The sequence below is a fragment of the Rhinoraja longicauda genome, chromosome 6, assembly GCF_053455715.1.
Source record: "Rhinoraja longicauda isolate Sanriku21f chromosome 6, sRhiLon1.1, whole genome shotgun sequence".
In the NCBI taxonomy this organism is placed as follows: Eukaryota; Metazoa; Chordata; class Chondrichthyes; order Rajiformes; family Arhynchobatidae; genus Rhinoraja; species Rhinoraja longicauda.
In genome coordinates this window covers 14,613,665-14,641,397 of record NC_135958.1, presented here as the reverse complement: position 1 = coordinate 14,641,397, position 27,733 = coordinate 14,613,665, and the positions used below count along the sequence as shown (strand labels likewise).

General features: G+C 43.6%; 1 protein-coding gene across 4 annotated transcripts in view; it reads right to left on the bottom strand.

Annotated features, from left to right (window-relative positions):
• Positions 1-26,900, bottom strand: part of cbfb (core-binding factor subunit beta) — a 59,911-nt gene extending 33,011 nt beyond the window's left edge. The window contains exons 1-3 of one of the 4 annotated variants that reach the window (XM_078400511.1): positions 26,601-26,900; positions 26,160-26,246; positions 23,267-23,347 (exon numbers count right to left, since the gene is read on the bottom strand). In XM_078400511.1, the coding sequence (XP_078256637.1) occupies positions 23,267-23,347; positions 26,160-26,246; positions 26,601-26,678 (246 nt within the window). In that variant the 5' untranslated portion in view covers positions 26,679-26,900. Of the gene's footprint in view, positions 1-23,266; positions 23,384-26,159; positions 26,247-26,600 lie in introns of all 4 variants that reach the window. The other 3 variants (XM_078400510.1, XM_078400509.1, XM_078400512.1) reach the window with 3 other exon arrangements.
• Between the last annotated feature and the right edge of the window lie 833 nt (positions 26,901-27,733).

The window sequence follows — 27,733 nt, the reverse complement described above, 5'->3', positions numbered from 1 at the left end:
TCTAGTCTGACCATCTACCACAAGCCACAATGAGAGAAAATCAACTTGAATTCACTATCAACAATCTGCTTTCCATGGAAAATCATGTCTTGTACAATATAATCACCACAGTACTGAAAGGATACAAATGTGACTGCCGATGCTGGAATCTTGAGCAAAAAATAAAAATTAAAAAGTGCTGGAGGAACTCGGTGGGTGAGGCAGGATCTGTGGAGGGAAATGGGCAGACGAGGTTTTGGATCAGGACCCTTACTGAGAAGGATGGAGTAAAAGAGAGGCAGCTGCTAGAAATGTGAGGGAAAGGGGTGGGTGGCAAGAGTTGGCAAGTGATAGGTGGATTGAGGGAGGGAGGAGATGTTGATTGGCAAATGAGTCAAATGGGGGAGACCAAGATGGAGATAGTATCCAAGGTTGAAGGTGGAGTAGACAAAAGGGTGGTATTTAAGAAAGGAAAGTGGGCAGTAAAATGTAGAACTAAAAAGAGAAGGTGGGTAAAAGGGAACAGAAGGGAGAAGGGTAGAAATACCATCCATTTCTTTTGTCTATCAAAGAACAATTACTTATCAACAGTAGTTATCCCATGGCAACTCAGCTGCCCAGGAAAAAAAGTGAGTTCCAAAAGGAGAGGTAAGATTAATTCACACAATATTTTCTTACAATGTAATGGGAATTTGGGTCATTAGGATAACATCTCTCAAGCACCACTTTCACCCTGGATTACTTTGACAACCAGAGCACCTATGTGAGGATGCTATTCATTGACGACAACTCAGCCTTCAATACCATAATACTGAGTAAGCTCATCCGTAAATGTCTAAACCTTCAGCTTGGATCTTCCATTGCCAATGGGTTCTGGGCGCCTTGACCCAGCAGACCTCAGTTAGAATTGGTCATAACATTTCCTCCACCCTGACTCCCAACACCAAAATACCCCAAGTTGAGTGCTCATTCCTTTATTCTATTTCCCGAACACCCATTAATATATGGCCGTACAACACCAACTCGATCTTCAAGTTTGCCGATGTTATCGGCCAGAACTACAACAACAATGAGATGAAGTACAGGAAAGAGATCAGGAACCTTGTGTCATGGTGTCAGGACAATAACCTGCCCTAACATCAGCAAGATGAAAGAATTAGTTGCTGATCGAAGGAAGCAAAGAGGTGAACACAACCCTGTCCTCAAAGGAGCTTTTGCAGTCAGTTGACAGCTTCAAGTCCCTGTACGGCACGGTAGCGCAGCGGTAGAGTTGCTGCTTTACAGCGAATGCAGCGCTGGAGACTCAGGTTCGATCCTGACTACGGGTGCTGCACTGTAAGGAGTTTGTACGTTCTCCCCGTGACCTGCGTGGGTTTACTCCGAGATCTTCGGTTTCCTCCCACACTCCAAAGACGTACAGGTATGTAGGTTAATTGGCTGGGTAAATGTAAAAAAAATAAAATTGTCCCTAGTGGGTGTAGGATAGTGTTAATGTACGGGGATCACTGGGCGGCACGGACTTGGAGGGCCGAAAAGGCCTGTTTCCGGCTGTATGTATATGATATGATATGATATGACATCCATTTCACGAGCAACCCAACCTGGTTCATTCACAATGATGCAGTAATCAATGATGCAGTAATCAAGAAAGCACATCAGCATATTTACTTTCTTAGGTGAGAAGATTGAAATGTCAACAAAGCTCTCTCACAAATGTGCGACAGAACTATTTTGATGGGATGCATCTGCTCCTGCTTATGGCAACTGCTCTGATCATGACTGCCTGAATCTGCTGCGCCCAGTCTGCCGCAGGCTCATCATTCCCTTCCATCCCATCCATCTTTAGTGTTTTGCATCAGGAAGGCTGGATGAATTGTCAAGGATAACCACACCCTGGCCAATGCTTTTTCTCACTTCTGCCTGAGAAAATACAAAAGTTTGAAAGCTCAGACATCCGGAAGAACAGCTCCTTCCCCACTGCTATCAAACTCCTGAATAATCATGTCGACAAGAAATTACATGTACTGGACCCCAAAATGTCCTCTTTCTTCAGTAAAGATGATTCCCTCTGCTGCCATGTGTTTCCTCAGTGTCATGCAATTTTGTTCTCACTCCTCCTCCACCCAGAGAGAACAATGATAGAGTTCCCCTGGTTTTCACCTTTCAATCCACCAGCCTCACATCCAACATTTTCATCACCTTCAATATGATCCCTTCACCAGTCACATCTTTCCAATCCCCGAGACACTTTCACCCATGAATGCAGGAGATGCAACACCTACAAAGTAAAACTTCCTTCTTATCTACAAGGGTTATATTTACTCAGTTCAAGGAAGTATGGGGGAGATAGCATAAGTTTCAGCCGCACAGGTAGGTCACTTAATTTTTAAGGCCACTGAAAGGCTAAACCATGTCAGAATGGTAGATTGCCTTTTGTGATGGATTCTTACAATCTAGCAATTTCAAAGTCACCGTAATTAACTTTTTTACTAATGGTGAACTTAATTAACCAAATTAAAATGCTTCAGTTGGGATTCAAACTAATTTCACTAAATGAATTGTGTAGTCGTTTGGATACTAATCAAATACAAAACCATTGCCCTTGTGCCTAGCACATGGTGGAAAGTCTTTCAGGAGTCAAGAGGCAAGAGAGCCCAAGTTACTCCCCACAGGAAATCTGTGCCTTTTGAAGACAAACATTTTTAGTATGCCACGTGAAATGGAATTAAAGTTTATTGCTCTGACATGGCATACAAAATTGTTTTCATCTTGAAAGGGCAGTTTTTCCTCTTTTGATTTGTTTCAATTACTATGGTCCATTCAAATCACAAACCTTCAGATCAAATATACAAATAGGATTATTTCTACGTCTGTGCCCAATGCCATGATTTTTACAGGGCACAGTAAGCATAGTCCAGATGGACTGAATGCAGCCAGGTTTTGTAGCCAGTTGCAAAATAAACATAAAACTCAGCGGGGGAAAGTATTGACAACAAAGATCAAGCAAGCTCAGTGGCTCAGATAGTTCCTTTTCCAAATAAACATGGAATCAAATGTTTGTTGCAAAGGTAGACATAGTGAAGTCATTAAGCAATCTAAACAAGGTGGGGGGGGGGGAGGAAGAGGGAGAATTCTCGCAGATGGCAAGCTAGGAAACAAAGTTCATAAGTAATAATTAAATAAAGTTAGCCTAAAAATTATAACAGAAATTAAAGACAGATGACAACATAGAAGCCAAAATATCACAGGATTTTTAAATATTGAGGGTATTGGACTCCACATAAATGATTTCAGTGCTACATAGGTGAGCAATATTATTTTTTGTTAACTGCATCTACCCAAAATTGCCAAAGTGCAACTTTTTGAGCAAACTGTGAACTGCTAGATTTCGATATTTTGCTTTACATGTCTAAATTGCCAAAGTTATACACAGCAATGATACTGGACATCATCAGTTTCACTGTGACTGCAGAAAAAAAACAAGCAAAACAAGTTGCAGTCTGGTGCCACAAGTATTGTCTTTCTTGACTAAACATTAGCAGCTATTGTCTCTCCCATTCTAATAAACAAATATTTTTGTGAGAGCCAGTTATTGGAAAGGGTCAGGTAGGGAGGGAATCTTGGCAATTTAGGCCATCCTCGGTAAGAAGATCATTCCTTGCCAGCACAAGGACTGAACAACGATCTATCTCTTAAATATCATGAAGGATAGATGAAGTGGATGTACATGCAAGAATTAGATTAGCAAGGATGAATCCCTCCATATTTCTGCTGTTCAAAATAACCGTCACAGATCTAGTCTGGTAGATACTTCCAGAGACAACCATTGTTAGTCTTATTGAACCAGTCTTGACCAGCCATGTAAATTCCCATCAAGTACCAACAATACTTCACTCCCTGCACCCCCACTCCTCCATTCAATAGGTAGTTCATTAGCAGAGATAGGATGGTGGGTATCTGCTGCACCTTTAGCTGTGAGACCTTTCCTCTGTGCCCCACCGGCGGCTAATAAGTATGAGGGCCTCAAGGCTTCTCCTGCGGAAGTTCAGCCTCGGCGAGGCCGAGCGGGCGACCCAAATCCTACGCATGACTGGCCTGGGTGACCGTCGCCCGTCGGTACTGCTGGGCGATATGCTGGCCCTGATGGGCGACCACGAGGCCTGTTTTTTATTTAAACATGCTTACCTGCAGCAGCTGACGTCGGATCTCCGCCAGCAGCTCAACAACGACCTGTTTACCGACATGCAGGCGGTGGGCGAGCGCGCCGATGAACTATGGATGGCCCGCCAGCTGGCCCTGGATGTGCTCAACGTTCCTCCGATGACCGACGACGATCCGCAGGTCGGTGTCGACTGCGTCTCCACCGCTCCTAGGTGTCCTTCGCGGCGGGATCCGGCTGCCATGGCACACCCGGCCGCCAGCGCGTCTTTCCCACGCAGCCTGCTGTCCGCTCCTCCGCACGCCACAAGAGGTTGCTGATGGTCGGATCAGCCCGCACAGCCACCCGTTTCCAAAGATGCCAGCAGAGGGGGCTGGTGCTACTTTCACCGCCGCTGGGGACCTTCAGCCCATCAATGCTGGCAGCCCTGCTCGTTCCCAGGAAACGCAGGGGCCAGCCGTCAGTGATTGCTTCGGCAGCCGGCCAGATACATTGCGTTTTTGCGTGGGATCGCCGCACCGGGGCTCGTTTCCTTGTGGACACAGGGGCTGAGGTGAGCGTTCTTCCCCCTTCAAGTGATAACATCTGCTATGGTAAACGCGCCCCCCCTCACCACGGCAAACGGGACTCCAATCCGCTCGTATGGGGTGCGCACGCTCTCCCTCAACTTTGGCGATGGCCGCTTCCCCAGGCCATTCGTCATTGCGGATGTGTCCCAGCCGTTGCTGGGCGCGGACTTTCTGCATGCACATCCCTTGCTCGTGGATGTCAAGCAGCAGCGTTTGGTACACTCCGTCACTTTGCAGCCCGTTTCCCTCCGCATGGGCGACCCGGTTGTGCTGCCCCATGGGCCCCTGTCGTCCGTGGACACTACGTTCCGCGCATTCTGGCCGACTTCCCCGAAATCCTCGATCCCCAGTTCCGCTCCTCTGGCCCGAAGCACGGGGTGGAGCATCACATTTCCACCACTGGCCCGCCGCTGCACGGCCCGGGCGCGGCATCTACCATCGGACAAGCTCCGTCTCGCTCGGGAGGAGTTCTGCCTTATGGAATCGCTGGGTATTGTGCGCCGCTTAGACAGCCCGTGGGCGTCCCCGCTGCATATGGTCCCCAAGGCAGACAGTGGCTGGCGCCCTTGAGGAGACTATTGTCGGCTTCACGATGTCACCATCGCTGACAGATACCCAGTCCCCCACATTCAGGACTTTAACGCGCACCTGGCTGGGGCCAGGGTGTTTTCCAAGGTCGATCTGGTGCGTGGCTACAATCAAATTCCCGTCCACCCAGACGACGTCCCCAAGACGGCCATCGTGACGCCATTTGGCCTGTTTGAATTCCTTCGTATGCCGTTCAGACTAAAGAATGCGGCGCAAGCCTTTCAGCGGCTTATGGACTGCGTGTGCCGTGGCCTGGACTTTGTTTTTGTTTACCTCGATGACATCTTGGTGGCAAGCCTCTCGAGACAGGAGCATGCTACCCATCTCTGTCAGCTATGCCAGCGCCTCAGCAATCATAGGTTGGCCATCAACATAGCCAAATGCCGTTTCAGGGTGACATCCATCAATTTCCTGGGCCATCACGTGACTCCGAACGGGGCACTGCCGCTCCCGGACAAGGTAGATGCGGTGCGCCAGTTTCCAGGCCCGACCACCGTGAGGGACCACCAGGAGTTTGTTGGGATGGTGGCCTTTTACCACCGATTTGTGCCGTCTGCGGCCCGGATCATGCGCCTGCTGTTCCACCTCATGGCGGGCAAGCGCAAGGAGGTCGAATGGACTGACGATGCAGTGGCGCCGTTCCAACACGCCAAGGAAGCCCTGGCTACGGCCACGATGCTCGTGCACCCACGGGCGGATGCACCAACCAACCTGACGGTCAACGCTTCGGATGTAGCGGTTGGGACGGTGCTAGAACAGCAGATTGATGGGTGTTGGAAGCCTCTCGCTTTCTTCAGCATGCACCTCAGCGACGCACAGCGGCACTAGTGCCTTCGACTGTGAGCTCCTTGCCCTTTACCTCGCAGTCCGCCACTTCCGTTACTTCCTCGAGGGGCAGACCTTCACCGCATACACTGACCACAAGCCCCTCAACTTTGCGATCGCCAAGGTGTCCGACCCATGGTCAGCTCGCCAGCAGCGGCAGTTGACTTTCGTCTCGGAGTATACTACCTCCATCCGTTTCATCGGGGGCAAAGAGAACAGAGTGGGCGATGCCTTGTCTCGACCCGCGGTCCACGCTGTCCTGCAAGTAGCCGATGGCATCGACTACTCAGCCCTGGCGGCGGCCCAGCTGACGGACAATGAGATGTCCGCCTATCGTACCGTATCGTATCATTTCGGGCCTGCGGTTGGAGGACGTTCCCTGCAGCACCGGGGGCGCAACGCTGCTGTGTGACGTATCCACCGGGCAGCCGCGGCCCATCGTTCCCGCTGCCTGGCGGCGCAGATTGTTCGAGATGCTCCACGGGCTGGCTCACCCTTCCATTCGGGCGACGAAGGCCCTCGTGGCTTCCCGTTTCGTGTGGCACGGGTTACGTAAAGAGGTGGGGCATTGGGCGCGCACCTGCATCCCGTGCCAAACTGCCAAAGTACAGCGGCGTATGCGGGTGCCGCTCCAGGAAGCAGTTCGACCACATCCACATGGACATCGTGGGGCCGCTGCCGCCTTCACGGGGGTTCACCCACCTCCTGACCGTGGTCGACCGTTTCACGCGATGGCCGGAAGCAGTTCCACTGGCGGACACTTCTGCCGTTACTTGTGCCCGTGCCTTGGCGGCACACTGGATTGCCAGATTTGAAGTGCCGCTCGACATTACGTCCGACCGGGGGCCTCAGTTCACCTGTGGTCGGCCATGGCTCACCTGCTGGGGGTTAACCTGCACCGCACCACGGCGTACCATCCGCAGGCGAACGGCCTGGTGGAGCGCTTCCACCTCCAGCTCAAGGCTACCCTGAAGGCCCGGCTTGTTGACACGGACTGGGTCGACGCGTTGTCTTGGGTTTTACTGGGTGTCCGCACTGCACCCAAAGAGGACTTGGCCACCTCCTCAGCTGAATTGGTGTACGGCGCCCTGCTGACGATGCCTGGTCAGGCACAGGGTCAAGCGGAACAACCATCGGCCACCCTGCAACGCCTTCGGGAGACGGTGGGCAAGCTTGCACCGGTGCCAACGTCTCGACACGGTTCGGCCGCACCTCCCTTCCGCTCTGCAGGACTGTCCGTTTGTTTTCCTGCACCGGGATGCACACAGGACTCCCCTTCAGCGTCTGTAGGAAGGACCATTCAGGGTGCTCGAGCGTGGCTCTGTCACTTTCGTTTTGGACATGGGGGGTCATCCTGAGACTGTCTCCATTGCGCGGCTGAAGCCGGCGCACGTGGACATTAGCCAGCCGGTCCTACTGGCATGGCCTCGCCCTCGGGGTCGTCCTACGTCCCGGCCCTTACCCCCAGCGTCTTCGCAGCCTTCTTCGCCTGGCAGTGTGGTTCCAGTTCCTGCGACCGCCGTGGTGCGCACACGGGCTGATCGTCTCATAGACAATAGGTGCAGGAGGAGGCCATTCGGCTCTTCGAGCCAGCACCACCATTCAATGTGATCATGGCTGATCATTCTCAATCAGTACCCCGTTCCTGCCTTCTCCCCATACCCCCTGACTCCGCTATCCTTAAGAGCTCTATCTAGCTCTCTCTTGAATGCATTCAGAGAATTGGTCCCTGTCCTTTTCGTGCCTCCGGTTCTTGGGGGGGGGGGTCCTGTGGCGGTACCCGGGGATTAGGCCGCTCCATGGATCATCCCCCTCGGCACGGGTTGGACAGGGCTGGGGGAAGGACTAGCGCTACGGGGTTTTGCCTGAAGGGGCTGGAGAGATAACTCGTGTTTGAGACTGAAGTGAGAGTGGATGTTCTCTTCCTGGATTGAATTACTGTTAACACTTACCTGTCTTGCCTTATTCCTATCGCGTCCAGACCCACTACAGCTGAACCGTGTCTCAAGCTTACAAATAAGACCGGCTTCATTGTTTTCATTCACATTTCGCTTGGGTAGTTTACACCCCAGCAGTATGAACATTGATTTCTCTAACTTCAGATAGCCCTTACTTTCTCTCTCCATCCCCTCCCCCTTCCCAGTTCTCCCACTATTCTTACTGTCTCGGACTACATTCTATCTTTGTCCCACCCCCTCCCCTGACATCAGTCTGAAGAAGGGTCTCGACCCGAAACATCACCCATTCCTTCACTCCAGAGATGCTGCCTGACCCGCTGAGTTACTCCAACATTTTGTGTCTGCTTTCATTGTTTTTCTATGCCTGATCTGGCCAGCAGAAATTTAACCAATGTCAAAATAACTATTGCATGCCATTTGATATTAATTCATTCAGTGGCCTCCTTGCACTGAGATTGATCCCATCAAACCCTAGAGACTGGGCATCTCCAGGTGGTCCGTCCAGTTTTATTGCAATAATTCTCGTAGCATCCACCATCTTGCTGTGCCATTTTAAAGGGCAGTTGAGAGTCAACATTTTTATGAATCTGAGTAAGAACTGGAAGTGAAGCTAAATATTTTTAAAGCAAAAATCTAGAAGGTTCATACTCATCATTACGGATACTATTACTAACTTCTTATTCCAGTTTAGTTATTGAATTTAAATCCTCAACTGCCACAGGTGGATTTGAACTTTCGTTTATGGATTGTATAGATCCTTGGGTTAACAGGCCAATAAAAAACATTTGGCTGTTGTTCCTTTTGGTGTATCCTCAGGTTAGTTTATTTTGGTTAACTTGCAAGTAGACTTTTCTCAGATATTTATATATATATTTTACACATTTATAAAACAACTAGACAGGTGTGAACCCCCAAATCTCTCCTGTGGGCGCGGCAACCCCCGTTGGGTGCAAACCTCTTCTGTGGGCAAGGCAACCCTCCCCCAACTAACGATTCATGGAGCCGTTGCCGGCCACGGAGTGTCCCCCGGGGCCGTGGGGGACAGGGAAGGGGATAGGGAGCCAATCACCTCGGCCCCGCTTGGCCAGCGCTGCGGCAAGAGCAAGCCGTGGACCCGAAACCTCTCCTGCAGCGGTCGGCAGCGACGGCCATCTTGTTTGACCCTCTACCCCTGTGCTGCACCACAGGAGGAACGTCAAGCGCGGGGCACGCCGGGACGAGCGCCGGTCCTCCCGGCGGCGGGGAGCGCATTCTCCCCCCCCCCCCCCCCATTGCCCACCACTCCCGTCACTCGGGCAGGTCCCTTTGTGATGTCGAACGCTGCTGACGGCCATGGGAAATGGAAAAGTGATTTTTTTCAACTTTCAAAGGGTGATTTTAAAAGTTTAGAAAGTGAAAACTTTCAGGCCGAGAGTATTCATTTTATTCACCAGTGCATAAAACTTACTCAAGAATTGACTATTTCTTGGTGGACTCCAAACTTATTCCTTATACGTATAATTCAAAATATCAGATTATTATTATATCCGATCATGCCCCTTTAACATTTAGGGTAAAACTCCAAGGAGTAACGGGGAAACAGACCAATTGGAGATTTAATCCTCAAATTTTAAATGAAACAGCATGTTATGACTATCTTAAATCGCAAATTGAAACTTTTTTTAACGCAAATGACCTCCCTGAAACATCTGCGTCCCTGCTTTGGGAAACATTTAAAGCGTTTGTGAGAGGATGTTTTATTGCCTTTCAAGCGTCTCAAAACAAGAAGAAGCGGGTTGAACAACATGACCTAGAAAGTCAGATAAAACAGTTAGACATAACAAATGCCATCGCTCCCTCTATTGAAATACATAATAAAATCGCAGCTCTCAAATATAAGTTAAATTATATACTCTCAGCTCATATTTTAAGGCTTTTTCAATATACTAAACAAAAACATTTTGAATTTGGAGATAAACCACAGAAATTGCTAGCACGTCAACTCCGTAAATTAGAAGATGATTCTACAATTCATAAAATTAGATCAGAAAACGGAGATTTGCTTAAACTACCCAAGGATATTAATCAGAGATTTTTGCAATTTTATCAGACATTATATTCATAAAAAATAACAGATAGCTCTGCGCAGATGCAAAACTTTTTGCAGGAATGTAACCTCCCTGGTTTGAATGTGAGTGACAGAAATTTACTGGGCGCAGAAATAACTATGAAAGACGTTGAAGAGACCATTAAATCCATGAAAAATGGGAAGACTCCTGGCCCTGACGGCTTAAATAATGAATTTTATAAAAAATTTAGTGATTTGATCTCTCCACGTTTGCAAACTGTATATAGTCACGCCTTTAAACAACAGAGATTACCACAAACTCTGACTGAATCAACAATAATACTTATTCCTAAAATAGATAAGGATTCTGAAGACCCTGGTTCGTACAGAGCGATAGCTCTTTTAAATACTGATCAGAAGATATTAGCGAAAATCTGAGCTCATAGATTAAGTCTAGTTATAGATAAATTGATACACCCCGATCAATCAGGCTTTATAGCTAAACGATATTCATTTTTCAATTTGAGACGCTTGTTCAATATAATATATTCAAATAGACTAGTAAACGAAGATTTAGCAATCATTTCGCTAGATGCTGAAAAAGCATTTGATCAAGTAGAATGGCCCTATCTTTTCTCAGTGATGGAAAAATTTCAATTAGGTGAAAATTTTTGTTCATGGGTGAAACTTTTATATACATCCCCAACAGCTAGAATATTAACTAATCAAATGCTGTCATCCAAATTTCATTTATTTAGGGGTTGTAGACAAGGATGCCCACTATCTCCGCTTCTATTTGCCCTTGTTATAGAACCACTTGCTGAGAGTATTAGATCAAATTCAGATATTCACGGTTATAACACTAAACATACAACCAATAAAATTTCTTTATATACATTACAAATCCAGAAATTAGCATTCCGAATTTATTAAATCTCATAACTCAATTTGGTTCATTTTCAGGTTATAGAATTAACTGGTACAAAAGTGAAATTATGCCAATAATGGAGCACAATCCGGCCATACTTCAACAATTTCCTTTTAAAATTGCCTATGAAAAGCTTAAATATCTTGGAATTTACGTGACTAGGAAATATACTTCGTTATTTAAATTAAATTTTCCTCCTTTACTTACTAAATTACACAGAAATATCCAATTTTGGAAAACACTTCCTATATCATTAGTTGGTCGTAGTAATGCTATAAAGATGATCTTTCTTCCACAGCTACTATACTTATTTCAAGCAATTCCGATCTATCTTCCAAAAAAGTTTTTTTTTTTAAATCGATTCAATTATTACTAATTTTATTTGGGACTACAAGACTCATAATGAGAATCTATGCTATTAGCTGATATAGTCAATTAGAGATATTATATTTTGTTGTAGTAGAGATGGTTTCTTTTGTTGTTTTAGCTAATATAAAATGAATGCTTATTTTAGTGGAAAGCAGTAAGATGGATGCTTGTGGCAGAAATGTTATCCTTGGGAACAGAATGTGTTTGTCCCTTTACGAATGATAAGGAGTGTACAGAAGAGATGGGCTATTGTCCTCTCCCACTACTCTGTCTGACTGCGAGTGCTGTGTATTGAAACAGTAAAGCAAGGTCATGCAGCTACGAGATTGCTCGTCTATAGAGATAAGAAAGTTTCTTTCTTAGTAACAACTCCTTATTTGGGTGCGTGTGAAAGTAGGAAAAGTTTTGAATCCACTCTAGGTAAATTGATGCGTTTCTCTAAAAACATGTGACTTATATTAATGGTTTGGTTTCTGAGCATGTGACCTGTATCAATGATTTTGTCTTCTCTGTAACCATGGGAATTGTATTAGATGTGTAATTGGTCCTTGATTTCTTTTTGTCACACCTCTCTTTTTCTGTATAAAAAGTAAACAATCGTGGAGAAGTTGTTCTTCCTCTCCCCTGAGTTGAGGTCTCTTCAGACACTAGTGTTGTGTCTGGAGATCTTCTCGGGAAGAACCCCATGGTGGAATAAATCTGATGTGCTAATCCAGTATCACGTGTGATTATTCAGACTGAAGGTAAAGAATTTGATTTAACAATAGAATAAATAAAAAACATCTATGTAAGTCTAAAACTAATGGAGGAATTGCCTTACCTAACTTCTTATTTTATTACTGGGCGGTTAATATTAAAAATATAACCTGCTGGTTGGATGACACTGATCAACAACTGGATTGGCTAAAGATGGAGAAAGAGGATTGTTTACCATTTGACATTGGTGCGATCCTCTTAGCTCCAATAAATTTAAATAAAAAAACATATGGAGGTAATCCGATTATACAGTGTTATCCGTACCTGGAAACAATTAAAACTTACTTTAAAACTGAGTAAATTATCTGCTTTCCTCCCTATTGCGAATAATCCTTCTTTTAAACCGTCTGTTTTAGATAGAGGATTTGCTAAATGGAAAAGTTATGGAATTAAAAGGGTGGGAGACCTTTATCATAAGGGAACTTTTCTTTCTTTTCAGGATTTACAGCAGAAGTACGGATTACATGTTAATAATTATTTTAGATATTTACAACTTAGAGATTATGTAAAATTACAGATGCAAGAATATAAATTTAGAGGTCCAGAAACTCTTGATGTATATCTGAATCGACATTATAATTCAAATAAATTAATATCTTTTATTTATAGTACTCTCTTAGATACTGACATTCCGTCATCAGAATCATATAGACGAGCATGGGAGGACGAACTGAACCAATTTATAATGCAAGATATATGGGATGAAAGTTTACAACATATACACCAATGTTCATTAAATACTAGACATTCCTTAATACAATTTAAAATAATACATAGATTACATTATTCGAAGACGAAATTAAATAGGATTTTTCCTAGTATCTCTCCTATTTGTGATAAATGTCAATTTCATGAAGCTAATTTAACTCATATTTTCATAACTTGCATAAAAATGCAAAATTTCTGGTTGGAGATTTTTAAAATAGTTTCTAAAGTTATCGATAACCAATTGGATATGGATCCAAAATTAATTATATTAGGATTATCAGAACATACTACAAACTTTACAACAAGTCAGGTACATTTTCTTGATTACAGTTTAATAACTGCGAAAAAATTAATACTTAAATTTTGGGAAAAACCAATAACCCCCACAATTAAAATGTGGACTACGGAAATGACAGAGACCCTGCATTTGGAAAAAATAAGATTTGCCTTAATTGACAAACCTGATTTATTTTTAAAAATATGGTCTCCATTTATTGAATTTTTAGAAAAGTAAATGGGTTTGACACAGGACTAAAATAAAAATTTTAAATTAAAAGTTGAAACTTGAGTTTAGGGTTGGATGTACAACTGTGGTTATTGTCTCCCGGATCTACCCCCTTTAATTTTTACAGTTATATCTTTTTTTAAATTTTTATTATTCTCTCTTCCCAATAGTTTCGTTTTTTTTTCTTTCTTCTTTATTTTTTATTTTCTCTCTTTAAAAATTTAAAAATTGAAGCTATGTAAGAACTTTGTAACAAATTTGTCTTTTATTTCTATCTGTACATATGCTTTTCAAAAATAAAATATATAAAAATAAAAAAAAGAAAGTGAAAACGTTTTAAAATATAACAACCATTTGGACCACAGGACAATGGTGATCAAGGTGGTGCTAAAATTGTTGCGCTATCATGGACCGTTTTGGCTGTATTTCGGTAACGTACCAAATCTCTTATATATGTATATATACACACACACACGCAAGACGAGTTTTAATAATCTAATAATAAAAATAGATTTTGGTTGGAATTATGTCTCATGTTGGCTGTTTACTTTCCAGGCCATCTTTTGTAGGCACGTGGCAACATATTGTTAGCAAGTATATATAGTAAGTGCTTCGTACAAAGTCAAATGAACCCAAAGGAACATGCAACAAAATAAAAAAGTCACAGCTATAATTAGTTTCAAATAAAGAAATGGAGTTACAATACCAGAATTTTTTTTATTTTTAATTAAAGGTTACTCAAAACTGAGACTTGGAGATCTGAAAAAAACATCCCAGACTTTATTTTAAAATAGGAATACAATCACATACACTGCAGACAAACATGGCAGATGGTTTAAACAAAGCTTTCACTGTGATGACATCAAGGTTGGAAGAAAGTCCTGAATAGCTGACATTATTTGAGAGTTTAGACTCCTACTTTAAGACACCCAAGGCAGAGGGAAACATCATCCCTGGAAAGGCAGGGACCAGAAAAACTGTATCCTTGTTCCATCTGGTGGGAGGGGGAGTGACTGCAGAACTGCGGTACACAGGGGACACAGGTGAGAGCTCCTTGCACAATAGCAGACGGACAACATGTTTACTGAAGCAAGAGGACCTCTTAGATGTCCAAGAGTGGAAAGAATCATATTGGGAATAGATGGTTGAATATGGAGAAATTGCAAGTAAGGGATGGCATCCTTGTGAGACATGGTGGGAAGAGATGCTGTCAAGATAATTAAGGGAGTTAGTGGGTTTGTACTAGACATCAGTACACAGTCTGTCCATGATGGAAACAAAGCGGTCAAGAAAGGGTGAGGTGCCGGAGGTAGTCCAAATGAATTTTAGGGCAGGGTAGAAGTCAGTAGCAATGCGGTTGAAATCAACTGCTGCAAGAGCCAGCTCTGATCATTCGTCAAAATAGCAGAGGAGGAGTTGGGGAATGGGTACTTGTGGAACAAGGCGTGTTCAACAAACCTAACCAATAGACAAGCTTAGTTGGCACATGTAGGTGCCATGGTTACACCTTTGACTTTAAAGTGTTACACCAAAGGTACTGGAAGAGAGAAGGTGGGTGACGGTGAGAAAGGGAAGGAAACTTGGAATGCAAAGGTCCCCGGGTGTTGTACCTCTTGAGAACAGGTTTACCCACTTGGAAGCTGACGGGGAAGAAGACGTTACCACACTGATCGGCAGACTGACTTGCGAAGCAAAAAGTGCGGTTGAGTCAAAACCAAAGAGGCCGATGTCAGGCAACGCCCTGGTAGTAGGAGACTCCATTGTGAGAGGTACGGACAGGGGTTTCTGCGGCAACAGGCGGGATTCGAGGATGGTGTGCTGCCTCGCTGGTGGCAGGAATCAGGATGTCACGGACAGAGTGCATAAAATCCTCAAGGGCGAAGGTGAACAGCCGGAAGTGGTAGTGCATGTCAGCACAAACGATGTCGGAAAGAAGGAGATGAATATTCTGCAGCGTGACTTTAGAGAGCTCGGAAAAACGCTGAAAAGCAGGACCTCCAGGGTGGTTATCTCCGGTTTGCTTCCAGTTCCTCGTGCTGGCTAGAGCAGGAACAGGGAGATACAGAACCTGAATGTGTGGCTGAGGAACAAGTGCAGGGGGCAGGGATTTAGATTATTATTATTATTATTAAAGAGAGTTTGTAGAGTGCCTCTGAGATGGATTCTTGTAATGGAGCATACCAGAGAAAAGGCAATTCTGGATTTAGTGTTGTCCAATGAACCAGATTTGATAAGAGAACTCGAGGTAAAGGAACCGCTTGGAGGTAGTGATCATAATGTGATTAGTTTTAATCTGCAATTTGAGAAGGAGAAGGTTAAATCGGAAGTGGCAGTGTTGCAGTTGAACAAAGGGAACCATGAAGGCATGAGAGACGAACTGGCCAAGGTAGACTGGAAAGGGATCCTAGCAGGATTGATGGTGGAACAGCAATGGCAGGAATTTCTGGGCATAATCCAGAAGACGCAGGGTAATTTCATTCCAAAAAGGAAGAAAGATTCTAAGGGGAGAAGGAGGCAACCGTGGCTGACAAGGGAAGTTAGGGATGGAATAAAACTAAACGAAAAGATGAAAAACACAGCAAAGAGTAGCCGGAAGCCAGAGGATTGGGAAACTTTCATTGGACAACAGAAGGTAACAAAACGGGCAATACGGGCTGAAAAGATGAAGTACGAGAGGAAGCTGGCCAAGAACATAAAGGAGGACAGTAAAAGCTTCTTTAGATATGTTAAGAGAAAAAGAGTAGCAAAGTCAAACATGGGTCCCTTGAAGGCAGACATGGGTGAAATTATTATGGGTAACAAGGAAATGGCAGAAGAGTTGAACAGGAACTTCGGATCTGTCTTCAATAAGGAAGACACAAACAATCTCCCAGATGTACTGGAGGACAGAGGATCTAGGGGGGTAGAGGAACTGAAAGAAATTTGCATTAGGCGAGAAATAGTATTGGTTAGACTAATGAGACTGAAGGATGATAAATCCCCCGGGGCCTGATGGTCTGCTTCCCAGGGTCCTCAGGGAGGTGGCTCTGGAAATAGTGGACGCATTGGTGATCATTTTCCAATGTTCAATAGATTCAGGATCAGTTCCTGTGGATTGGAGGGTAGCTAATGTTATCCCACTTTTCAAGAAAGGAGCAAGAGAGAAAATGGGGAATTACAGACCAGTCAGCCTGACTTCGGTGGTGGGAAAGATGCTAGAGTCAATTATTAAAGAGGTAATAACAGTGCATTTGAATAGCAGTAAAAGGATAAGTCCAAGTCCGCATGGATTTTTGAATGGGAAATCATGCTTGACTAATCTTCTGGAATTTTTTGAGGATACGACAAGTGAAATGGATGAAGGGGAGCCAGTGGATGTAGTGTATCCAGACTTTCAGAAAGCCTTTGATAAGGTCCCACACGGGAGATTGGTGAGTAAAATTAGAGCACATGGTATTGGGGGTAGGTTGTTGACATGGATAGAAAATTGGTTGGCGGACCGGAAGCAAAGAGTAGGAGTAAACGGGTCCTTTTCAGAATGGCAGGCAGTGGCGAGTGGAGTGCCGCAAGGCTCTGTATTGGGGCCTCAACTGTTTCCATATATATTAATGATTTGGAAGAGGGAATTAGAAGCAACACTAGCAAGTTTGCGGATGACACAAAGCTGGGTGGCAGTGTGAACTGTGAAGAGGATGTTAGGAGGTTGCAGGGTGACCTGGACAGGTTTAGTGAGTGGGCAGATGCAGTATAATATAGATAAATGTGAGGTTATCCACTTTGGCGGCAAAAACAAGGAGGCAGATTATGATTTCAATGGTGTTAGGTTAGGTAAGGGGGAGGTGCAGAAAGACCTAGGTGTCCTTGTACACCAGTCACTGAAAGTTGGCATGCAGGTACAGCAGGCAGTGAAGAAAGCAAATGGCATGTTGGCCTTCATAACGAGAGGATTTCAGTGTAGGAGTAAAGAGGTTCTTCTGCAATTGTATAGGGCCCTGGTAAGACCACATCTGGAGTATTGTGTACAGTTTTGGTCTCCTAATTTGAGGAAGGGCATCCTTGTAATTGAGGCAGTGCAGCGTAGATTCACTAGATTGATCCCCGAGATGGCGGGACTGCCATATGAGGAAAGATTGAAAAGGCTTGTATTCACTGGAGTTTAGAAGGATGAGAGGGGATCTTATAGAAACATATAAAATCATAAAAGGACTGGTCAAGCTAGATGAAGGAAAAATGTTCCCAATGTTGGGCGAGTCCAGAACCAGGGGCCAGTCTTAAAATAAAGGGGAGGCCATTTAAAACTGAGGTGAGAGGAACTTTTTCACCCAGAGTTGTGAATTTGTGGAATTCTCTGCCAGAGGGTAGTGGAAGCCAAATCACAGGATGGATTTAAGAGTTAGATAGAGCTCTAGGGGCTAGTGGAATCAAGGGATATGGGGAGAAGGCAGGCACAGATTATTGATTGTGGACGATCATCCATGATCACAATGAATGGTGGTGCTGGCTCGAAGGGCCAAATGGCCTCCCCCTGCACCTATTTTCTATGTTTCTATGTAAAGTGAGAGGTGTCACAAGATAAGTTGTTAAGAGTGCACAAGTCTTTCAAGTGGAGCAGAATGTTAGTTGAGGGGAACTGATTGGGCCTCTAGTCAGAGACCCCCCCCCTCCCAAGGCCTAGGGTCAGGGAGCTGCTAGATTAGAGGGTGTGAAGGGCAGATCAGGAGATCACTGGAAGCGATGAGATCAGTCTGGGAGTGGTGGTCTGGTGTTTGTCAGTTCGGTCATGATCAAGGGTTAGGTGTCCGAGAGCTGATGCTGGCCTCTCTCACTGCTCCCCCTCTGAATTTTCCTGCTGGTGTTTAATTAAATCCAAGTTTTTCTTGCAAAAGACTATATTATTCACAACATTCCAAAGCATTCTGTAGCTCATTTCATTAAATTTTAAAATAGTCATTACCATAAGCTCAGTGAAACTGCAGTCATGGTGTACAGCAAGCTTCTACATGTTAATTTTAATGATGGTGTCTATAAAATAATATAGTAAACCCTTAATAATCTTGTATTTTTGTTTTGAAATAGCGAAGGTTTGGCATCTGGATGCCAATTCCAGCACATTTATTGTGGTCCCTTTAAACGTACCAATTTGGCAGACAAATATACAACTGTAACACTTTAAAAAATGAATTAAAGCATGTCAGAGTATTAATTAGAACAGCGTCCAGTAATCTAGAAAATCTGCAAGTCTATCTTAAATTCTAAAGGTGCTGGATTAACAGTTTTCTTATGCTGACAAGACACGGGACACAATTTCTCTATTGTCCTCCTGCACATGAGGTGCCTCTATTTTTTTGCTTGAGTTATAAAAACAAAGTGGTATTGCCTCAGCACTGCACTACAGCATCAGACTAGACATTTTGCGTAACTATCCAGACCAAGAACACAACTAATTCAAAACAGTTAAATGGCAAATAAATAGAATGCAAAATAGAAAGCAAAGAATTTCAAAAACTACAAAATTTATTTCTGTTGAAACTGGGAGTAAATCAGATACTGAAGGACCCATTTCAGAGTAACTCAATTTGAAACATTTGCACAGAGTTCAACTGCCTCAAGGTCATAAATCAAGACAAAGGCATGAAAATAATCTCCAGATTTTAAATGGTATGAAAAACCCACAAAGTTAAAGGTAAATCCAGATGATACGGTGACCTCAAGAATGTTGAAACCCAACTTAACCTGAAGAATAAATTAGTTTTTTTAGCTGAAGGTCAAATGCACACTCTTACAGTCATTACTTACTAGTTATTTAAATGTGTCATTGAATTATATATTCACCTCAACAGCTGTTTCACCCTATTTTCACTGGACACTAGACTGAATACACCATTAACTTAGTTTTGTAGAAATTACAACATATTCCATTGTGTAATTGCCCTTCAAATCTTAAGACAACTATCCAATCACAATGGTTGGCTTTTTTCATAAAATTTCTAATGTACAATTAATTTAACTTGCCAATTAATTGCAATTAATTCATCCTGCCCACATATTTCATAATTACGCAAGGCTCCACAGAACTATTCCATAAAACGCCATATTTTCTCTATTCCTTTAATCATATTATGCCGATTACCAGGATATCTTTTCAGTGATTACGTGACTTTTTGCTGTACTTTTTCATAGGCCAAACTTCTAAGAGTACCTCCATTTGTTAGAATTTTTATTTTTCATATTACTTTTCACCATTTTGTCCCACACTGCAAACATACTGTTTCACATCTGGCATTGAATTGCATCTGGAACCATCAATTTAATGTCTACCATCCATTTTCCTGTTTACAATACTCCTTCATGTGGCATTATTAGTGAACCAGTGAATATTCTTCATGGGCTTCTTGCAAAGCAAAATACTTCAACAGAAATCCATGGGCTTGATATTACCCATACCATGTCAGAAAATCAATCCAAACCAATCCCATTCTCTGCATTTATATCACAGTTAATATGCTTCATTATAAGCCATGAGTATCACGTGACGATTGCATGCCTCCTGCACCCATGCAGAACTCACTGACTTCATCACTAAATTCCATCCTGCACTCAAATTCACTTGGACCATCTCTGACATCTCCCTACCGTTTCTAGATCTCACCGTCTCCATCACAGAAGACAGACTATTGACCGACATTTACTACAAACCTACTGACTCCCATAGCTATCTAGACTACACTTCTTCCCACCCTGCTTCCTGTAAAGACTACCCCCTACTCCCAATTCCTCCGCCTACACCGCATCTGCGCCCAGGATGGTTTCCTATACTAGATCACTGGAGATGTCCTCATTCTTTAGGAAACGGGTGTTCCCCTTTTCCATTATCGATGAGGCTCTCACTAGAGTCTCCTCAATATCGCACAGCTCCGCTCTTGCTCCCCCTTCCGCAACAAGGACAGAGCCCCCCTTGTCCTCACCTTCCACCCTATCAGCCGTCGCATACAGCAATGTTGGAAATTGCACTCGATCACAACTTACATCAACAAGTGAAAGAACCGACTAGACTTAACAACATCCTTGACTTGTGTTTCACAAACTCACCATCTTTTGTGGACAGCACAGAAGTAATTCCTGGTATCAGTGACCACGAGGCAGTGATTGTGAAAGCATCAGTGAAACCAAAGGTAATCTGGCCAGCCAAGCCTAAGATTTTTCTCTACAAGAAAGCCAGGTTTGAAGACAAAGGGGACCGGCTCAGGAACTTCGACGAGAAGCTAACTTCCGACTACATATAGTCAAGGACTGTTAATGAACTAGTGACTGAATTTAACCAAGTTGTCCAGAATGCTATGGACATTTTATACCCTCCAAAATGACTTATTCGAGATGGAAATTACCCTGGATAAATAATTCCATCAAGAGAGACATTTGTAAAAAGAATCGCCTGTACAGAAAAGCCAAGAAACATGGCTCTTCAGCAGTTTGGGACATGTTTAAACAACATCGCAGACAGGAAAATTAGGAAAGCCAAGGAGTATATCCATGATATCATCGGTGGGAGTTTTGAGTGTAACAACACCAAACTGCTTTTGAATTTCATCAAGTCGAAAGGGCAAGAGGGGTTTGGTGTCTCAACATTGTCTTCATCTGATGGTACCAAAGTTTGCTTTGCTAAAGACAAGGCAAACGTGTTCAACGACCAATTTTGTTCCGTTTTTACCAACGAAGACACAAATAATTTTCCTGATATGCCTGATTCTGAAATTCCTGGCATGCCGAACATTGTTATCAACAAACAGGGTGTTGAGAAGATGCAAGATGTAAATCCAAATAAAGCTTCGGTGCCATTCCTGCGAAGATCCTGAAAGAATGTGCCTCCTCAATTGCTCCAGGGTTAACTAAGATTTTTCAGAAATCATTTGATTCTGCTGTTTACCGGATGCTTGGCATAATGCTAACGTAACTCCGCATTACAAGAAAGGCGATAGAGGTAACCCCGGAAACTATAGACCAGTTCCGTTGACATCAATTCCATGTAAGATTTTGGAACATATCCTGCATCATCATATCATGAATCATTTTGACGAATATCACTTCTTAGTCGAAGTGCAAATTGTTCGGCGACAGCTGGCTTGACGCCAATGATCGTAGCTTGTCGTATCCTGTCGTGGGCGCTGTCGTAGGTTGTCGCCAGGTGAATTTGGTTGTCGCCGATGCTGATCCACCTTTTATAAGAATTTTGTTTGTTTAAATAAAGTAAATTTTGGACATTTTGGCCAAAGATTGATGTTTGAAGTTATTGTATTTCAGAGTAGTTTCTCATGGCATCTCTTTCAAATATTTTAATCAACTAATTTAATTTCAGATGCTGGTTAAACCAAAGACAGACACAAAAGCTGTAGTCAGGCAGCATCTCTGGAGAAAAGGAATAGGTGACTTTTGAAGAAGGGTCTCGCCCCGAAACATCACCGATTCCTTTTCTCCAGAGATGCTGCCTGGCGCGTTGAATCACTCCAGATTTTGTGTCTGTCTCAGGTGAATAGGTTAATTGGCTTCAGTAAAATTGTAAATTGGCCCTAGTATGTAGGATAGTGCTAGTGTATTGGATGATCGCTGGTCGGCGCGTACTCCGTGAGCCGAAGGGTCTGTTTCCACGCTGTATCTCTGAAGTCTACCTGTCCCAAAATGACCACTTTGCCTAAAAAGCGGGAAATCTCCATTCTTTCATGGGTCATGAAAGTGTCGCGAATGAGCACCTTGTGTGGATCGACGTTGCTGTCGAATTGTTTTTTCTCATGCGTGTTTGTCATGCAAAGCGGCCGAGCAGAGCACGGCAGTCACTTGTGTAGGTGTGTATTGGTCGATTCTAGATGATCTTGGCATACATCCACCCTCGGGAAATGAAACAAAGACATGCTGCATCCGAGTGATAATTCTATCCACCCACAATTGTCAAATGGATGAATATTGTGTGAAATGGGAACTGCGTTTTCTTCTACAATCCTCGTGCCTTTTTTTTTTTAGATAGACTGGTATCATTTTCTTATCGTGGGTCGCCGGTTGTCGTAGCTTGCCGTCGCCTAGGTGGTAGGTTGTCGCAGCTACGGTTTTTCGGCGATCTGACAGTCGCCGGCAGTTGTCTTAAAAATCACCAAAGTGGGACAGGCCCTTTACTGTCTCCGACTACATTCTATCTCTGTCCCACCCACTCCACTGACATCAGTCTGAAGGGTCTCGACCCGAAACGTCACCCGTTCCTTCTCTCCAGAGATGCTGCCTGTCCCGCTGAGTTACTCCAACATTTTGTGTCTACCTTCGTATCACCTTAAAGCTGTCCTCAACTTTACAAAGATTAAAAAAGAATGCTGCAAAGCAATATCCGAACCAAATTTGTGTGGTATCAAGCACGTATCTTCTTTCATTCGTCAGCTAGCTAAGACAGCAGTCAGATGTATCATTTGTTAAATCAGTGAATGGATAATCTTCAATCGTTTCTCAGTCCAATTTCACACAGCTACTTGCCAATCCACCAAGAATCTAACTTTCCCTCCCATTCCGACTGCACACTCACGCTCGACAAGATCAGACATTAGTTTCCACATGCCAGAGGCTGAACTCTCACTACTTGACTGAACCTCTCCATTGTCTAATCTGTTACAATGCTTGCCCGATATTCAACAATGATTATATGTTGAGAAGAATAAATACACTGTCTTCATGATTGCCACAAACTCAACTAATTGCCAGCCACCTAGTCAGATTATTCAGCTAGTGCACAGGCAAGCTTGACCACATATTCACTTATTATATATCAAATACATTGAAAAATAACAGTATAACTCAGTTGTCTAAAACATTCTATTCGTCTGGTTAGTCTACCAGTCATGTTGCATCTAACAAGTTCTTACCTTGCCTTGATCACGTTCAAAATCCACGTACTCTCGTGTGGGTGTTTGCCTCTGCTCGCCATGCCAATTTGCCGGAAAAAACTGCAGAGACAGATTAGTTCCAGTCGCCACAAAAGCCTTTCAGAAAAATCAATACAAAATGTATCAGAGGAAAGGATTTTAAATAAATTATGCATTCTTTTTTTTTAAACATCAGTACTACGTCTCAAGGTTAGTATCAGCCAGACAGCACTGTGTCAGCCAGACTCTGGAACTGTACAAAACATGGACACAATCAATTATTATCAAGTGTACAGTTACAGGCATCGAATTCTGCTACAACACGTAGCCCAGAAAAGGTCGATTTTATAGGATACGGCATTAGTCAAAATTCCAGCCATCAATCATCGTATTGTCACTTCTCAGAACAATTGTGCACTTTCAAAAATATAAGTTTCTTCTTTCTCTTGACATAAACTAACTGTGAATTAGGAATTAACATCACTATAAAGTTAATCTTGATAATTTGTATATCTTTCATTTAAAATATTTAAATATTATACATGAAGTTTTGCATGACGCAAATATCAAGTTGACTGACCTACATTATGTGTAGCTACAGTGACTTGGTGGGGGGTATGGAAATAGACGGAAGATGCGTGGGTGTGAAGGCAGTTGGCAGTCAGAATTGGAAAGAAGAAACATACCGTGGCAGAGGGTCAAATGAGCCAACTGGGTGAAGAAACCAATTTTTGCTTTTTTTGACAAAATTATTAATTCTGTATCCAGTGTTCACTTCGAAGTAGTTTAACCCAGAATTAATTTTGCTCAGTTAAGAGCATGGAGACAGTACAATTTTATCCCCTTAATGTATCAACATAGACATTAATCAAAAAGATGTAATTAATTTAAAGCAAGCCAAGAAATTGTAAAACAAAATGGAGAAACTACGAAAAAATATTTTTTATTCCCACAAACTAGCAAGTCCAGTAATTTAGTTTTAAAAAGCACTGATAAGAAGCAACATCACCTGCATTGTTGTCAGCAGATACCTGCCAATTGATTTGTAAAAAGATAGATCATTTCCCAAATACACCAGATCACCAGTGTAGACTAGTTGGATATTACCAATCAGAATTTCCTTGACTTTGAGATTCCAGCTATGAAAGGTAGAATGGACCACTGATTTACACAACTATTAATAAATGGATCCAAAGTAGTTCTGATATTGTTGAGGATCTGCATAGTTGAGTAATGAAATGTAGCCTTGACCAATCAAGAGTTAAACTTTTAAAAATGAGACTTAAAAATCTATCAAGCAATTGTGCGTGTTTTAATCAGGAATCAGGATTGTTTTTGCAGAAACCCTTGTTGGAAAATTCACGCACAAACATTAAGTGAGAACTGACAGCTGAGATGTCTTCCACAGATAGCTTGTTAGCACTCATTGTGACTAAATGTGACTAAAGAGAAAACAATCACCAACATTCCAATGAAGAAATTAGAACTGTGAAATGGAGTTGTGTGTTTTACATATGCATGATCAGTGAAATCTTTTAATCTAATAATATCAGTGACAGAAAAATTTGATTATTTGCAATACTTATTTTACGTAACAGGAATATTTAGGCAGCATGCCTTGATTCTCACAACAGAATCAAGGCCACCTCTAACATTCTTCCAATGTTAATGGTCTTACCAGAACATTAAAAGGCATTATTGATATCAAGCTCCCTCATCAAGATTTGACATAGCCCATGAATTTCTCTTAAAAGTACAAACAAAATGCCATGCACTTCACAAACATTCCCTTCTGGTGCAAACGCATAATAGATTACCTGGGCAAAGTATCCCCTCATGCAACCTTCTCCCATCAAAAACCTTTCAAATTTATCAGGTTACGAAAATATCTGCCTCGTGTTAAAGCAAATCTTTGTTGAAAGCTAAATGGAAATTAAATTTTGATGTGCAGATTCACAAATGTTAACTAACAACGATGAAATAGAGCATGAAATGCAAGTAACTCAAAAAAGATAGTCTCTCCAATTATTTTTCTGCTTGAGGGAAGCACACATTCCCAGGAGAAAATGAAAAATACTGGCAGCTTCAAACGTAATTCATATTGTCAGAGCAGGGAAAGAAAGACTAATTCCCAGTATCTTTTTTTTGCTAGTTTCATCCTACAAAGTAATTCATTTCGTCTAATTCATTGTATTAGGTTAATTCTAGCTAGATTCCATCATACACTGTTTTTTTCCAGTCTTCGAGAAAAGTTTGTGGGTATTATATATATATAATATATATAATATATTGGAGACAATAATATACAAACGCGCACACACAGAAACCTCCCGTTGTGCAGATGGACAAAAGCCCGCTTGATCTTGATTTTCAGTATGTGTAATAAAAATATTTTGTTTATGTATCTGCGCCTGTAATGCTGCGGAGAACAAGATTTTAGAGTACCTCACCGTACTTGCGCATATGACAATAAACTCGTTTTTTTTACTTGAACTGGTGCCTCTTGACTGAACCATACTAAAAATCACAATCAGGAGTCCTTAGGATTATTCTTCACGTCATCTTTAAGTTGTCAAGAAGCATCCATAAAAAAGCGATTAACTCGAAATAAAATTGCAGCAAGTAATACACATGATCAGTCGAATCGAATCAAGTATTCAACTCCACCAGCATCATGGCACGCTTTTAGATAGAAGGGATGTCACATAAAATGTTGATCTGGGTTTTTGCGTTTACACAATCGCGAGCTGCACTTACTATTTCTCCGTGCAAAAACAATTAAATCAATGTCGGCCTGGCATCTGACCAAGAAGCTTGCTCATTCAAGCCGCTTTGGTCCACCGTGCAGGATCTAAACGTCAAGAAGGAAATGAGGAAGATTCTGATTACTTACGATTTCAGACCTGCCGTCCCTACAGGCATTTTGAAACCGCATCTGTCTCTCATCGTGCGGCCGATCGCGGAAACCTGTGTATTTAATCTGTTAACAGAAAGCAAAGTCAAAACTCTCTCATCGGGACGAAGGACGAGCAAAGAAACACCCCACTCCGCTAGCAGTAGAGAAAGCCTCTCCGCAAGCCAGCCAGACGGCCAGGATATCCGGGGAAAACTTTGAATTTACAAGTTGTAGGAAGGGGGAGCCCACAGTCCCGGGACACGAGGTAGAGGTGGACAACTCCCAGTCCATTTTACTCAACTTCCAGGAGATGACCAGCGCCTCTGACGCAACAGCCGGCGGATCGGCTCCAGCTGGTCACCATGTGTCCGCCCGCCGGTTGCCGCACAACCCCTCGCCCCTTCCCGACTGGCCGCCCGCTCCGCGCTCGGCTCTCACCTCACACTCCCGGCTGAGTTTGCGGAAGAACTCCTCGTTCTCGAACTTGCTCCTCTGATCGGGGACGACCCGCGGCATCTTTCCCGAGCCTCTCTGCCTGTGTGTGTGTGTGTGTCTCCGGCAGGCTGTCTGTCCGCACTCGCGCTGTCCTCCTCGCCGCTCGCGAGCTCCTCAGGCAGATGTTCCCTGTCCCGCCGCCTCGCACTCACTGGCCCTCTAACGGACTCCTACCGCTCACTTCCTCCTGACTCGCGGCGCCTCTTCGCCAACCCCCCCCTCCCTTCTCGAGCACTCACTTCCTCTCGAGTAATTGAACTTCTCTCTTACTCACACTGCACCATTCACGGCCGGCAACGGCGCGCAGGCGCACTGGGCCCTCCCGTTCCAACCGCCTCCAGGAGCTGCCTTCTAGTGCGGAGGCGCGTCGTTTTTCCGTTCAAACCGCACTTGAGGTATCTCGTCCTGGCCCAAGGCGACGGCGGCGGCGGCGGCTGCGGCTCCCACCGTAGAAACGGGGCCACTGACCGCCTCGTGTTCCAATTGTGGCACCGAACAGAATCAGCCGAGGTCGGCAGGTTTTTCTTGTTGATCTCTTCCCTAACATACTACGGTACAATGATTTCCTGAACTAACTGCCGTCCCCAGACAGCTGTCAGAATCGCACAGTTCAGTGAAGTCGATCAAAGGGACTGGAGTCTCCATGTGCCGACCAGGCATATGGATTCACGCTACTGAACCCATAGTCCCCGTTTACACGATATAAATCTGATATCTTTTCTGTTTGTTTGGCGGGATGTTTTTTTTCTTAATTGACTACTTGAAAAGAACACGTTACTGCCTATAAAATGCATTAAGCGGCACTCACAGCCAGACTCGTGTTGCCTAAAGCCTTATACTTGTTTTCCTTTTATCTAAATTGCTCGTTCCTGCAAGATCCAGGCACTTGATCATTGTATAATGACTACATGAACATTAGCTTACGCCCGATCTCTGGTTTGGATGATGCATCAAAACTCAAAGCTTTCAAGTGCCATGCTCCAACTTTTTTAAAAATCGATTTATTCATTTTTTAGGATCTGGGCGACACTTGAAAAGGATGCTCAACGGTTAACTGCCGAATTTAATTTGCTAGC